Here is a 13,908-nt window from a genome sequence, read left to right as displayed (position 1 = left end):
AGCAGATGAGAGATTTCTTCCCTTGATTACGTTTCCTCTACAACAGCACCCTCAGGACTGCATACAAGTCAGCGCTAAACACAGTAAACATTTGGTGAGAAGATAAAAACTTGTACATGATCAAGGAAGATTACTGTGATTACGATAAAATTATGGTATTCATCTGAAACATAATGAAATAGTGTCACATGCTGAGGAGTCTTAATGTTATAGCCATCTGCGCAATAGCATTTTGTTCCTGCTTTTGAATGCAATACAACACCTGTTTTGTGTAGCATGAATTTTTTTAAGTCCGTGGTATGTTTCAAGAGGCATGTGGCAACAGATGTGACTGCACAGGTTGCGCATTTCCTGTAAATTACATTCTGGTGATTTGTGAGTGCAAAGCTGGTGCCCAATAGCGTTCCAGATATATTTTCATTGGATTCAGATCAAGTGTATTTGATGGCAAATCATCAATGTGAGTTCACTGTCATACTCTTCAAACCATTGTAGCAAGATTCTGGCCTTGTGATATGGACAGTTACCCTGTTAGAAGATACCTGCCATCGCCATTGGAGAAAACATTGAGTATGAACGGATGTAGGTGGTTCATAAGAGTGCAGTCATGATCACATAGTCCACAGCCTTCAATTATTACCACATGTCCCCTGAAAGCTGAAGTGAATGTCCCCATAGCATAATAGCGTCCTCCACTGACCAGTACTTGTGGTGCAGTGCATGTTTTGAGCAGCAATTCATCTGAATTATGGCATATCCAGACACAACGATCAAGCCGGTTTAACAAGAAACATGATTCATCTAACCAGGCGACACGTTTCCATTGATCCACATTCCAGTCATCTAGTGCCCACTGCAATTGTAATTGATGGTGTCATTGGGTCAAAATAGGAACACATGTGGTCGTCTACTGTAGAGTCCCATTTTCAGCATTGAGAACTGAATGTTTTGCTCCAAAGTACATTTGCCTAGGCCAGCATTGTTCCCTATCATAAGATCTGTCACAGATAGCCTCCTATCTTTCTTTACGGAATGGGCAAGCTGACTACCTCCACATTCTGTGATCAGGTGTGGACATCCAACATGTTGTCACCTTCTTATGGTTTGATTTCACTGTCCTTCAGCCACTTTCTGCTGAAGCTCATGACATTAGGCCATGAACATCAACTCTGCCAGGCACTTAAATGTGATTTGCAGAGTTTCCATGTAGATTGATAACAATGGGGACACAAACACCCAACCAACATCGCTATTTCCATGTGTCGGGCCATAACAGTCTGCCCTTTGTCAATGTCCCTTATGTCAGTGGATTCCCCTATTTGCAATCTGTCTCACCATTAGAATTGTCTGCTTCATTTATGAACTTTCCTTACTGTGTCACATGCCCACAATGCCATCAAGTAGCATTCAGTTTTACAGTGGGTGGTGGTCATCAAATTTTGGCCCATAAATGTAAAAATTTAAAATGCTGAACATACACTGAAGATAATTCTACAGGTTGCACCTTTACTTTAGCTGCTTTGTAGAACATCAGTATATTGCACATAAATATCTAAAAGAAAGCCCATGTGCAGGAATCATGAAAGATCTACTTAGCCACTGACAGTTGTTAAATAATTGTTCTTAAGATGCAAGAACACAGCATGACAGAGATGTGTATATACATAGAACTTCTTGTCTGTTTGGCACAGCATGTGAATGAGAGTAATGCTCAATACAGCATGTAGGGAGGGGGCTACTCCTAAATGCCACCCTCATAGTGGTCTGTATCATAATCTCTTTAAATATTAGGGTCTGGCAATGCTTCGTATATCCATAGCGAAACTAAAATCTTACAAAGACTTGATAAAACTTTAAGTTAGACAAGTTATGTATGCTTTCCAAACAATATGTCTAATGTTTATTTAAAATATCAAGTCCTTTTAGAGAACTTGCCTTCAGATTTCTCAGATCAGATGTGGCAACCTTGATAGCTTTTAGCCAAAAATTACATAAAAAACATTGACTCTCACGCAGAGTTGAGGGAAATGAAAAACTGAATGTGAATTTTTGGAATGAACACACACATTTCTCACTTGAAAAACTGTATTTTCAGGCCTCTTCTGCAGCCTCCCAGCTGTCATTTGCAATTGTTGTGTGGTTGTTGCTATGCTGAAAGAAGAACTAAAACTTAAAAAGTTGTCCACGAACTCTAGCAAAATGTGTCGCAGTTGTCTGAGTGACTAGTATTTTGGCAGTGTGGAGATTGCTATTTCAAATTAACCCATGCCACTGCCACCTCTTGACATTTCCGTGAACTCTTTGTAATAGTCTCCCATTCAACTGCACCCTGATGAGATAGTTTATTGTGTCCAGGAATTAATGCCATGATATCTCTTTTTCTCCTTAACAATTGTGCATCATTTCACCCTCCTCCTCAAAAGATTACAATTTCTCTACAGTCAGTTGGCATTTGAACTTGCAAAAAGCCACCCTTCTGCCCCCTATTTCAGAGCTACACTAGAGGGCAGAAGGTCTTTTGTAGTTGGGCTGCACACTGTGCAATAGTTATCTCAGTGGTCTTGCAGATTGTCTCTGTAATTTATATAAACACAGGAAGTTGGTTATAGAGTGTACAGCTAGACTTGCTAAGTGCACATATTGATAACTTTCTTGTGGGTATTGTTATTTCTAGTGAATAAATCCAGGTCAAGAAATGGTCACTGAAGTGTAAGTTACTGACATCTTCCTACTGAGAAATTAATGCGTGGGCAGGAGACGTTGAGTTTAGACGAACTTGTAGCAGTACTGAAGTATGTGCTATGCATCATGTTCAGAAAACCTACAGTCATGAATAACTGAATGAGACACATCTACTTGTAATCATGTGGCACTTCCTCTCCCCAGCTTCATTGCGCCATGAACCCCACTAGACAGTGAAAACATTGGAGTGCCACTCTGATCTATGACTGCTCAAACCAGTACCAACAACTCATCAAAATTGATTGGAACTGGGCCCAAGGTGCACATATCTCACTTGACATTGTCCCAGATGAGTTCAGTGAGATTTTGAGGTCGGTCTGTGGAGCATTCCTCAAACCGTTGTGACCAAGTTTGGGAGCAATGAGGTCTTGCTGCAGGTACAGCTCTTCTGTGAATTGTAGCCAAGCAAAAGATGAACATGAGTGGACAGAAGGTTTATTTCATCCCGTGTAAACAATCTCCAGTGACAGTGTCCATCTGTGTTTGTTAATCCCTGTAAACTGTGATGTGCAGTGGAGTTTTAGCTTCTGGGCCCCAGTGTCAGACAGCCACAACTGGTCACACTAACGTGCTGATATTAAGCTTCAAGCCCATCTTGGACTCGACTACATGCACGTAGCCAGTACAGAGATGGAGATGTGATCCACTGAGATGATGATTTTTTTAACAAACAGGGTACCACTCCTCATCACCTGGCTTCCTTCAAATTACCACCAATTTGTTTCAGCCCCTTCTGGATGTAGAATGAAGATTCAAAATTGCCATCTTCTCTTTTTACTGCAAAAGACCATTCTGGCAACTAGTTAGCTTTGTGCTCCACCTATTATTATTATTATTATTATTATTACTACCACCACCACCACCACCACCACCACTACTACTACTACTACTACTACTACTAGTAGTAGTAGTAGTAGTAGTAGTAGTAGTACTATTATTACTTTCATTTTCGTTTTGAGTGCCTCAGTCATCTTTGTTTGTTGGGTCTTTACATTCCTTCTTTACATTCCTTGGTAGTCTAGCTAAGGCATTAGGTGAGTTAGAAAAAAGTGTGGTACATTCCGTGGAATTCTTACAAGCATCTAGAAACATAAACAAGTAGAACAGTTTTGTACTTCTGTAAATTTGACATGACTGTGGAACCAGTCCGAAGGAAAATTTATAATGTAAACAGTGTGTCATTTGAGAAATGGTAGAAAATAATTTAATTATTGACCACCTCACAGATTACCTAATGTGAAGCATTCAGGTAGTCATTGACATTAGAGGCCTTTCTATGATGTAGTAAGCAGTGAAGAAATGATGTGCTGTCCCCTTTTGAGGGTTAAAAATTTGTTGATAAGAACAGCAACATTGCCAGACAAAGTTAGAGAATTATTCTGCTTTTCATTAGCGTTCACACCATCCAGGACAGTGTTCTCTGTATCCAAAATTAGGTGTTATATTATTTAACTTTGTGGCTGAATACCTTTTCTGTTGCTGCAGTCATCAATTTACATAAGGAAGGGAAGTTGTGTAGGGCACTTGTCTTTGAATTGAGTATATTTCATTCTGTGTGTGATTGTATTTTAATTGTTTGTGTACCATATTTACTGAGGTGGAAAATGGGACCAGCCCAGCATTTTCCTAAAGGAAAGTGGGAAACTATCTAAAAACCGCTACTGCACTGATTAGATCCAGGTCTGACCCACCTTCCTACCTTGCAAGCTAGTGTGCTGCACGTTGCACTACACAAGCAGGTAGTTATTTTTATGTTAGAGAAAAAGTAAAATAACCTAGTTACACAAAACTTCTGTTGAAGACAGGATTTAAACCTAAGACTGGCATCAGTCCATGACATTTCAATATGTTGACCAACTTACTAACAGACTTTGACATTATGTCAGTCATTGCCGCATTGCTCCACCCCTTCCTGCACAATGCTATATTGTCTTGTCAGATCCTTAATCTTACAAATTATTTTGAGTGTATGTAACTGTGTCCATCCTTTCTGCAAAGTGTAAAAAAATGTAGTTTGTATCAAAATGTTTGTTTTATGAGCAATGCTGTACATCTAATCTGGGTTGCCTCCTATTTGTTAGTATAAAATTTTTACACACACACACACACACACACACACACATTCACTTTCACTTTTAGATGGTTTTATTAACTTATCAGTGCTTAAATGGTAGTTTCACACTACACAAATGATTGAGGCTTTCCTGTGACTTTTATCTTTTTGTTACAATGTGCTGGAAATGAAATTGGTAAATGGGAATCATTATTTAGTATCCCTACAGTGACGAGATCATTAGAGCCAAACGAAGTGGAATTGAAGAACTGTAGTTGTAAGGTAGTAGCTCTGCAGTTTATTTTTACTTTCTGAACAGTACTGGTTAAGCCACACCTTCTATACTGCCCCCTTTCTCTCCCCCCCTCTCCCCCCCTCTCCCCCCCTCTCCCCCCCTCTCCCCCCCTCTCCCCCCCTCTCCCCCCCTCTCCCCCCCCCCGCTCTGCCCCTCCCCCCCCGCTCTGCCCCCCCCCCCGCTCTGCCCCTCCCCCCCCCCCGCTCTGCCCCTCCCCCCCCGCTCTGCCCCTCCCCCCCACTCTGCTCTGCCCCTCCCCCCTCTCCCTCTCCCACGCACACAAACAAAAATCACCTATCATGATGAGAGGGAAAGATAATGAAGTTGATACACTTGGCTATGAGAGCACCATTCACTCTTGTTTTCCATGTATTTCACACAAAATGGTCCTAGTATTACTCATCATATTTGACATGTGGGTTTTTCTCTTTCTTTTTTTTGTTTTAGGTACTGCTTTAAATACAGCTGAAGACAGACTTGACTCATTGCTCAAAACTCTGGCAAAAGAGACAATGGGTGTTGCTAATTCTGAGGATTCAAAAAATAATGCAGCATCAATGTCGAACACAACTAACAAGATTGATGGTGAGCAGTTTGTAGATATACATTTTGACAGTAACTATACTTGCTGTGTAAGATAGCATAGTACTAATGTGGCTAAAGAATCTGTGATCAGCTATTCAGATTTAAGTTGTCAATTCTTTACCAAGATAATTTGAAGTTAAATGCCCCCTTCCTCTCTGCCAGGGGCTCTCAACTCTTGTTGAGTATGTATGTGGCAAGCCATTGCAATACTTCCTCCTTTCCTGTAATGCAGTTTTAGTCTCTGACTATATCTTTTCTCTGACTTATTCTTAGGACAGATTCCCTGCTGACAACATAGAGCTTTCTTGTAGAGCATCGATTCTGTCTTGTCAGACTTTGTTCCCTTATTTTACACCATTTATTTTGGTTAACTTATGCTCACTCCTGATAGCTGGGTTTAGTGATCATCCTTTAAAATTTTTTTTCGTGTTGTGTGGGTCATGCATGGAAGATTGCCCATTACACAGCATGGCAGCCAGTCCATGGGGGTGCTGTCAGGTATCTATACGGTGGTAGCCCCCAGTGAAGCAGTGATTGCACTATTGATGCCCTAGCTGTCACCTGCTTGCACTTGCCATGGAGTAGATGTATGTCCATTTGGAGGCACTGTGGCTGGGGCACTGACCACTACATCAGGTGGCCCTTGCTATGTCTTGGTCCATTGATGTTGCTAGGTCATCAGCAGTACCTTGTGTATTTATTCCCTCGACGTCAACATCTGGTCGCATACATAAACTTTACCAGGGGTGTGATAGGCCGTCCCTTCTCGTGGTTCCTATAGCACCATCTTTGGGAATCCCTCCTTGAATCCATCTGGAGAAGCAAAATCCTCCTCTGGCATCTACCGGTGACACAGCTGCCTCTCAGAAACCCTCTCCACGGACATCCATGGATCAGAGACCCAAGACCAGCCAATCGTTAAAGGAGCCATGAACTGTGGGTCCCAGGGCTGCCTGCCCTTCTTCCGTTCCTACACCCACAACAGATAAGCCATCAAAAGAATATCAGCTGCTGAAAATTGTGAAAGAAGAGGAGGAGGAGGAGGAGGAGAAGAAGAAGAAGAAGAAGAAGAAGAAGAAGAAGAAATCTTAGAAGAAGGCTACTCTGAAGACCACAGAGGTTTCAGACATTCATTGATGTTGTTCCACCCCCAATGGTGACAGACAATGATGCTGGTGCGTGACCTGTCCTCCTCAGGGACCCTTTACGTCTAACCAGGACACTCTCAGCATGATAATCAAATGGAACTGCAGTGGATATTACTGTCACCTGCAACAGCTACTGCTAATATCCTCTTATTCTGCAGTCTGTGTTGCTCTCTAAGAAACACACTTAACTGATGACTGTTCCCCAACTCTTTGAGGTTACCATGCATTCTGTTGGAACCATACTGCCCCTGAGAGAGCATCTGAAGTGGTCTGAACATTAGTTCACATAGACGTCATAAGTGAATGAACATGCTTTCTTGCCACTTTGGAAGCAATAGCAGTGCAAGTGTAAACTAGACTTGCAACCACCATTGTAATGTTTATTTACCTTCATGCAGGACGCTTACTTGCCTTGAGATGACCACCATAGTCTAACAACATTTCTCCTGCTTGGAGATTTCAGTGTGCACCACCTCCTGGGCGGAAATACACTTCAGGAGGCAGGTGCCTTCTGATTGCCTAGCTTCTTTCTGATCTCTCTCTCCCTCCCTCCTTCCCTCCCTCTCTCTCTCTCTCTCTCTCTCTCTCTCTCTCTCTCTCTCTCTCTCTCTCCCTCTCCCCCCTCTCTCCCCCTCCCCCTCCCCCCTCTCTCTTTCCCCCTCCCCCCTCTCTCTTTCCCCCTCCCCCTCTCTCTTTCCCCCTCCCCCCTCTCTCTTTCCCCCTCCCCCCTCTCTCTTTCCCCCTCCCCCCTCTCTCTTTCCCCCTCCCCCCTCTCTCTTTCCCCCTCCCCCCTCTCTCTTTCCCCCTCCCCCCTCTCTCTTTCCCCCTCCCCCCTCTCTCTTTCCCCCTCCCCCCTCTCTCTTTCCCCCTCCCCCCTCTCTCTTTCCCCCTCCCCCCTCTCTCTTTCCCCCTCCCCCCTCTCTCTTTCCCCCTCCCCCCTCTCTCTTCCCCCCTCCCCCCTCTCTCCCCCTCCCCCTCTCTCTCCCTCTCCCTCCCCCTCTCCCTCCCCCTCTCCCTCTCCCTCCCCCTCTCCCTCCCCCTCACCCTCTCTCTTCCTCCCCCCTCTCTCTCCCTCCCCCCTCTCTCTCCCTCCCCCCTCTCTCTCCCTCCCCCCTCTCTCTCCCTCCCCCCTCTCTCTCCCTCCCCCTCTCTCTCCCTCCCCCTGCTCTCTCTCCCTCCCCCTGCTCTCTCTCCCTCCCCCTGCTCTCTCTCCCTCCCCCTGCTCTCTCTCCCTCCCCCTGCTCTCTCTCCCTCCCCCTGCTCTCTCTCCCTCCCCCTGCTCTCTCTCCCTCCCCCTGCTCTCTCTCCCTCCCCCTGCTCTCTCTCCCTCCCCCTGCTCTCTCTCCCTCCCCATGCTCTCTCTCCCTCCCCCTGCTCTCTCTCCCTCCCCCTGCTCTCTCTCCCTCCCCCTGCTCTCTCTCCCTCCCCCTGCTCTCTCTCCCTCCCCCTGCTCTCTCTCCTCCCCCCTCTCTCTCCTCCCCCCTCTCTCTCCTCCCCCCTCTCTCTCTCCTCCCCCCTCTCTCTCTCCTCCCCCCTCTCTCTCTCCTCCCCCCTCTCTCTCTCCTCCCCCTCTCTCTCTCCTCCCCCCTCTCTCTCTCCCTCCCCCCCTCTCTCTCTCCCTCCCCCCTCTCTCTCTCCCTCCCCCCCCTCTCTCTCTCCCTCCCCCTCTCTCTCCCTCCCCCTCTCTCTCCCTCCCCCTCTCTCTCCTCTCTCTCTCTCTCCTCTCTCTCTCTCTCTCTCTCTCTCTCCCTCCCTCTCCCCCTCTCTCCCTCTCTCCCCCTCCCCTCTCCTCTCCTCTCCTCTCCCCTCCCCCCCCCCCCCCCGTAACGGTGACCTCTTTCCCGTGATCGTGTCACTTCCTTGTCATCACCCGATGGACTGATTACCACATTTGACCCTTCAAAGAGCCAACTGCCAGATGTGTTATTCTGCTGTCACCTTCAGCCCTTTCTGTCAGACAGCATCAGTGAGGTAATGGGAGGCATCTCCAATGTAATCACATGCACCACTGGAACTGCTATGCCTCTTTATACAAGCCCCATCTTCTGCCACCTGGTGCCATGGTCAACGAAAGACATTGCCACAGCTATTCAGGATCGTTGAAGGGCTCTGCAATGTCTCGAGCAACATCATTCACAAATCACCCTTCTCGCTTCTGAACAGTTTCTCACTAAAGCTCACTGTCCTATTAACCACAGTAAGAAGGAATGGATGCACTATGTCTCCTCCATGGGAATGAATGCCTCTTCATCCCAGATGCAGCCAAACTGTGTATTCTTCTGGGCTACCAAAGATCAAGAATTGTTCTGGGCCTCTTCCTTTGTGGGTACCAGTGTGTCACTTCTTGCTGACATGCCTTGTAATGCCCTACATGACAGCATTGGCATCTTCTTCTTATGCCACAACCTTTCGAATCAATAAACAATAAATTGAAGACATCTTCCTATCCTTCACTCTGTCATGCCAAATTATATAATGAACCTTTCACTGACAGGGAGTTGCTTCAGGCTCTTGACTTGTCACACGATACTGCCCCAGGCTTTTATTTGATTCATAACCAGATGATCCAACATCTAAATGTTGTTCAAAGGCTCCATCTACTCAGGGTCTTATTTGGCTAGAAAGTGGTTTTATTCCATTGGAATGACAAGATAGTATCATTGTCCCAATAATTAAACCAGATACAGGGACTGGGTGTTGTGTAGTCCTAATCATCATCATTTCATCCCCATCGACGCGCAAGTCGCCAAAGTGGCGTCAAATCGAAAGACTTGCACCAGGCGAGTGGTCTACCTGACGGGAGGCCCTCGTCACACGCCATTATTATTATTATTATTATTATTATTATTATTATTAAACCAGACAAAAACCTAATGTCCATCAACACCTGCTGATGGATTAGCCTCCATAAAACACACTGCAAATTACTGGGAAGGATGGTAGCCCAACAATTATGCTAGGTTCTAGAATTGGAGGGGGGGGGGGGCAGTGGCTTTTTTTCCCTTATCAGCATGGTTCTAGGTAAGGGCTACCCACAACCGACCATCTGGTTAGGTTGGCAACAACAATCTGATAGGCATTCTTCTAAATGCCAACATCTCATTGTAGTCTTTTTTGACCTATATAGGGCATACTACACCAGTTGGCACCATCACATGTTTCTCACCCTTCATGACTGGGGCTTTCAAGGCTCCATACAAATTTTTATTTGTCAGTTTTTATCTTACAAGTTGTTTTGGGTTAGAGATGGTACATTATTCAGCCTCCTATGGGTCCAAGAAGACAGTGTCCTGCAGGCCTCTGTGGTAATTTTGTACTCTTCTTCACGTCCATCAATGGGCTAATGACATCCGTTGGACCACTGGTCAACCCATGCTGTATGTATACGACTTTGCATTTGGTATAACTCGCAGTCTGTAGTCTTGGCTGAACGCCATCTCCAGGTGCTAGCTGAGGGCCTCTGCATTGACCCTTCCCCGTGGTTTCCAATTTTCTCACACAGAAACATGAGTTGTGCGTTTCTGTCATCATACCATGGTCTATCCTGAGCCAGAACTCTACATGTGTACCTAGTGCTTGGACGTTGTTGCACAGTCCCGATTTTTGGGACTCCTCTTTGGTAAAATGCTGAGATGGCTGCTCAATATTCATCAACAAGAGACTAGTTGAATCCAAAAGTGTAACACTCTCAGCTTCCTTGTCCACACCTCTCAGGGTGCAGACCTTGAAACTCTCCTCTGTATTACCAGGCCTGGTCTTGTCCCAGTTGGGCTAGGGTTGCCAGGCGTATGGCTCAGCAGCACTCTTAGCTTTGAAACTGTTGGACCAACTCCATCATTGTGGAGCAAGACTAGCCACTGGCACATTACAGACATCCAGAGTGGTCCCGTAGTCAGTCTCATTGATGAAGCAAGGTTCTTTTCAGTTCCAGCAGTACCAACTCTTGCTCACTTAGGCAAACACCATCCGACAATTCCCTAATCGTCCAGCTTATCAAATTCTTTTTTGTGTGCAAGGGACACCAACCCCCTGACTTTAACCATCAAGTGGGATTAAAAGTTGAAATGCACCTTGAGATCCACTGTCACGACCTCTGCCTACCCCTGCTTAGAATGCACTCCTTAGGGAGTAGCAGGGTGCTACCGTCATTTAGACTGATGGTTCTAAAACTGGGGATAGGCTGGTATATCCTTTTACATCTCCAACTGGTCAGGAACAACATTTGTTGTCAGAAATGTGTAGTTTTTAATGCCAGAGCTGATGACAATTGATAGAGCTCAATGGTTTTTATTAAACAAACCTGTCTTGACCATGTTTTAATTTGTAGTGACTCAGTGCGTAGTCTGTAGGCTATTGACTGTCATGTCACCCTGTGATATCAGCTATTCATGACTTTCCTTCTGACCTTGGTTGTATAGCGTGCTCAGTTGTTTTGCTCTTTATCCCAAGTCATTTGGGTATCCCAGGAAATGAGCAATTGCTCATCCAACATTCATTTTGACAGTTTCAAGTGCAGATTTGAAGGTGCAAATGAAACCTCTCCTCAATCGGAGATGGAACATCATCTCGTGGGCTACTGCACCCCTCTAACGAACTTCACACTTTCAGCGAGACTACTGCTACATCGTACTCGTCCTTCCATTCCTCTGAGAAGGAATACACCATCCTATGTAATCTCCACATCACTCAACCAGATTAACCAATAGTTTTATTTTATCCAACTAGCCACCCCACACTGTAAAGTTCTGTGTAGGGAAAGTACGGCCAGCTTGCCAGTGGGCATACTGCATCCTCCATTTTGGGCATACTGCACCGCTGGTGATACAGTGACTTCTGCAGCATATTTAGCTGTGTATATTAAATAAGTGCACTCAGCTATCTAATGAATTGCTAAAACTGATCAGTGGCCTCAAATGGAACATGTCAGATATTTAGCAACAAAAAATCTCAACAAATTTAAGCTAAACAAATCTAAAAGCATTTGTCGTTGTGAGCATGAAACACAGTTTTTCCCTGCTATCCTTAAAAATGTCTGTTTTGTTATACGAAATAAAACATTGGATTCAAATATATATGCACAGAACCTTAGTAAATAGAATTGATGAATGTGCCTATATGATTATGTATGCTTTATATTTTGTCAGATCTAGCCCATAAAATTTTGTCTGCAAATTGTTCTATGACGTTAGGAGAATAATTATGAAAGTACAAGAGAATACAATATTTTTAAAATGTGTTTGAATAAAACTAGGCTTACAATCAAAAGTAGGCTGTAGGAAACAGTAACGACTGTATTCCTTTTGATATAATATAGATTGGCATCAAAGTTGCAACCGTAATAATAGTCTCCTGGTAACATTAATTGTTACTGAATGAAAGGTCGTAAGTTCAATCCTCGTGTAGTGCAAAAGAAATTTTCTTTTCTTTTTGTACATCATATTGTGTGGAACAAAGTACAATTTATTATTTTGAGCACCCTAAATGAAAGTTTAAGCCATAATGTACAGTCAATCAGGTCAAATTTTTTACCAGTCATGATAACTTTGTATAGTACCATTCACTATTTTTCGTTTTATGTGCCAGCAGTGGCAGTTTTACATCTAAGATTTCTATTTGTAATGAAATTACCACTAAACTATCCTATTAGCTCTTGTGACTGGGTTGGAAACTAGGTAACAGAAAAGTAAAAAGGAAACAGTCGGCCAAAAACACAGCACTGAGGCATTATTCTACTTAAAACTTCGAAAATACACAACACTTCATATGCTTCACACGTAACTCTTGGGCCCACAATGGTGCTAATGCCACATGATGCAGTTTCAGCCAATCCTGAACTGCGGACAGCGGCAAACGCATGGGAATAGGATGGCCATACTTTCACTTATACAGAGGTTTACCACATTGTTGTTGGGAAGCCTTACATACAGTAGCTCACATCCTGGTGGAACACCTACTCCTTCTGGCTCTCCAGGTTAAGTGAGGTCTTCTGGATTCTTTTCTTCTAATATTACCAGATGACTCATGAACAGATGTACTGGTTCACAGTTTTTTCCGTGAAAACAGTTTCCATTTTCAGAGATAATGCTTAAAACTTCTTTTAGCATAGGTGCGAGATGGATGCGGTTGGGACTGGGACATCTCGCATGCCATGCTGGGTGTGGGAAACCCTCAACCCTACCTCCTTCGCCAGCTACCTTGGTCATCCCTCTTTTACTCTGTTTTAATTGTTCTTAGATACAGTTAGCCATTTTTCCACTGCACGCTCTTTTTCCATTTTAGGGGTAGCCCTCTGATGAATAGTGGATGCTGTTCCCCTCTTTAATATTTTGATCATAACAAATCTAAGGTGGTACATCTGTGAGAGAGAAGGACCCCATCTCATGTAGAGCCCCAGATGACTCTCACCTGGCCCAATCTGCCCACTGACCTGAATATTTGTCTTGCCTTGTTTTATTATTGTTAGTGCAGCTGACGTCTATTACGTTTCTATCCCTCTCACTTTTACTATTATAAATCTTCTGGTTAGAAGGCATGCTTTACTCTGTAACTGCCTTCACCTGTAACCGTGTTGACAAGATGTCGGATGTTCTGTTGACTATCTATCATAACTAGTCTCAAAATCTGTCAATGCATAACTGCTCTGCACTTGAATGATGTACCCACTTTCCCTCCACCCCTTGTAAATGTTTATATCTTCGCTTAATGACTTAGTATGTTAGTGGAGATCTCCATTCATACTGTGCCCCTCTGCAAGTTTCAGAGTATTTCACAAACACACAAGTTATGTTCCATTGCACTATTGCAGAATCTCCTCAGTGGAGTCAGGCTGCTATAACCCCACATTTGATAACCCTCTTAAAAACACACCACACACACACATGTGCAAACGTGTAGAGGCTATTATGTACAGTGGTGCCTTAGATAGATGACATCTTGAAATATGTTCAGAAGATGGTATTTTGTTTGTATGTATCTGAAAACATAACATGAGCATCAGTAGAGGAGGATCGCTTGGCTGATATACACACGCTGCATGGAAAACAGTAATTTGTTCCCTTTAGAGGACACACCCAGTACTGACGCAT

At 44.2% G+C, this 13,908-nt stretch overlaps 1 protein-coding gene across 2 annotated transcripts in view; it reads left to right on the top strand.

Annotated features, from left to right (window-relative positions):
* LOC124555219 (band 4.1-like protein 5) overlaps window positions 1-13,908 on the top strand; it is a 144,189-nt gene that overhangs the window by 84,125 nt on the left and 46,156 nt on the right. For both annotated transcript variants that reach the window (XM_047129073.1, XM_047129072.1), the window contains exon 12: window positions 5,538-5,675. In XM_047129073.1, coding sequence (XP_046985029.1) covers window positions 5,538-5,675 — 138 coding nt within the window. The remainder of the gene's footprint in view (window positions 1-5,537; window positions 5,676-13,908) is intronic.

This window comes from Schistocerca americana, chromosome X (assembly GCF_021461395.2).
Source record: "Schistocerca americana isolate TAMUIC-IGC-003095 chromosome X, iqSchAmer2.1, whole genome shotgun sequence".
NCBI classification, from domain to species: domain Eukaryota; kingdom Metazoa; phylum Arthropoda; class Insecta; order Orthoptera; family Acrididae; genus Schistocerca; species Schistocerca americana.
The sequence above is the reverse complement of the archived record's forward strand: the minus strand, read 5'-3'. Positions and strand labels throughout refer to the sequence as shown.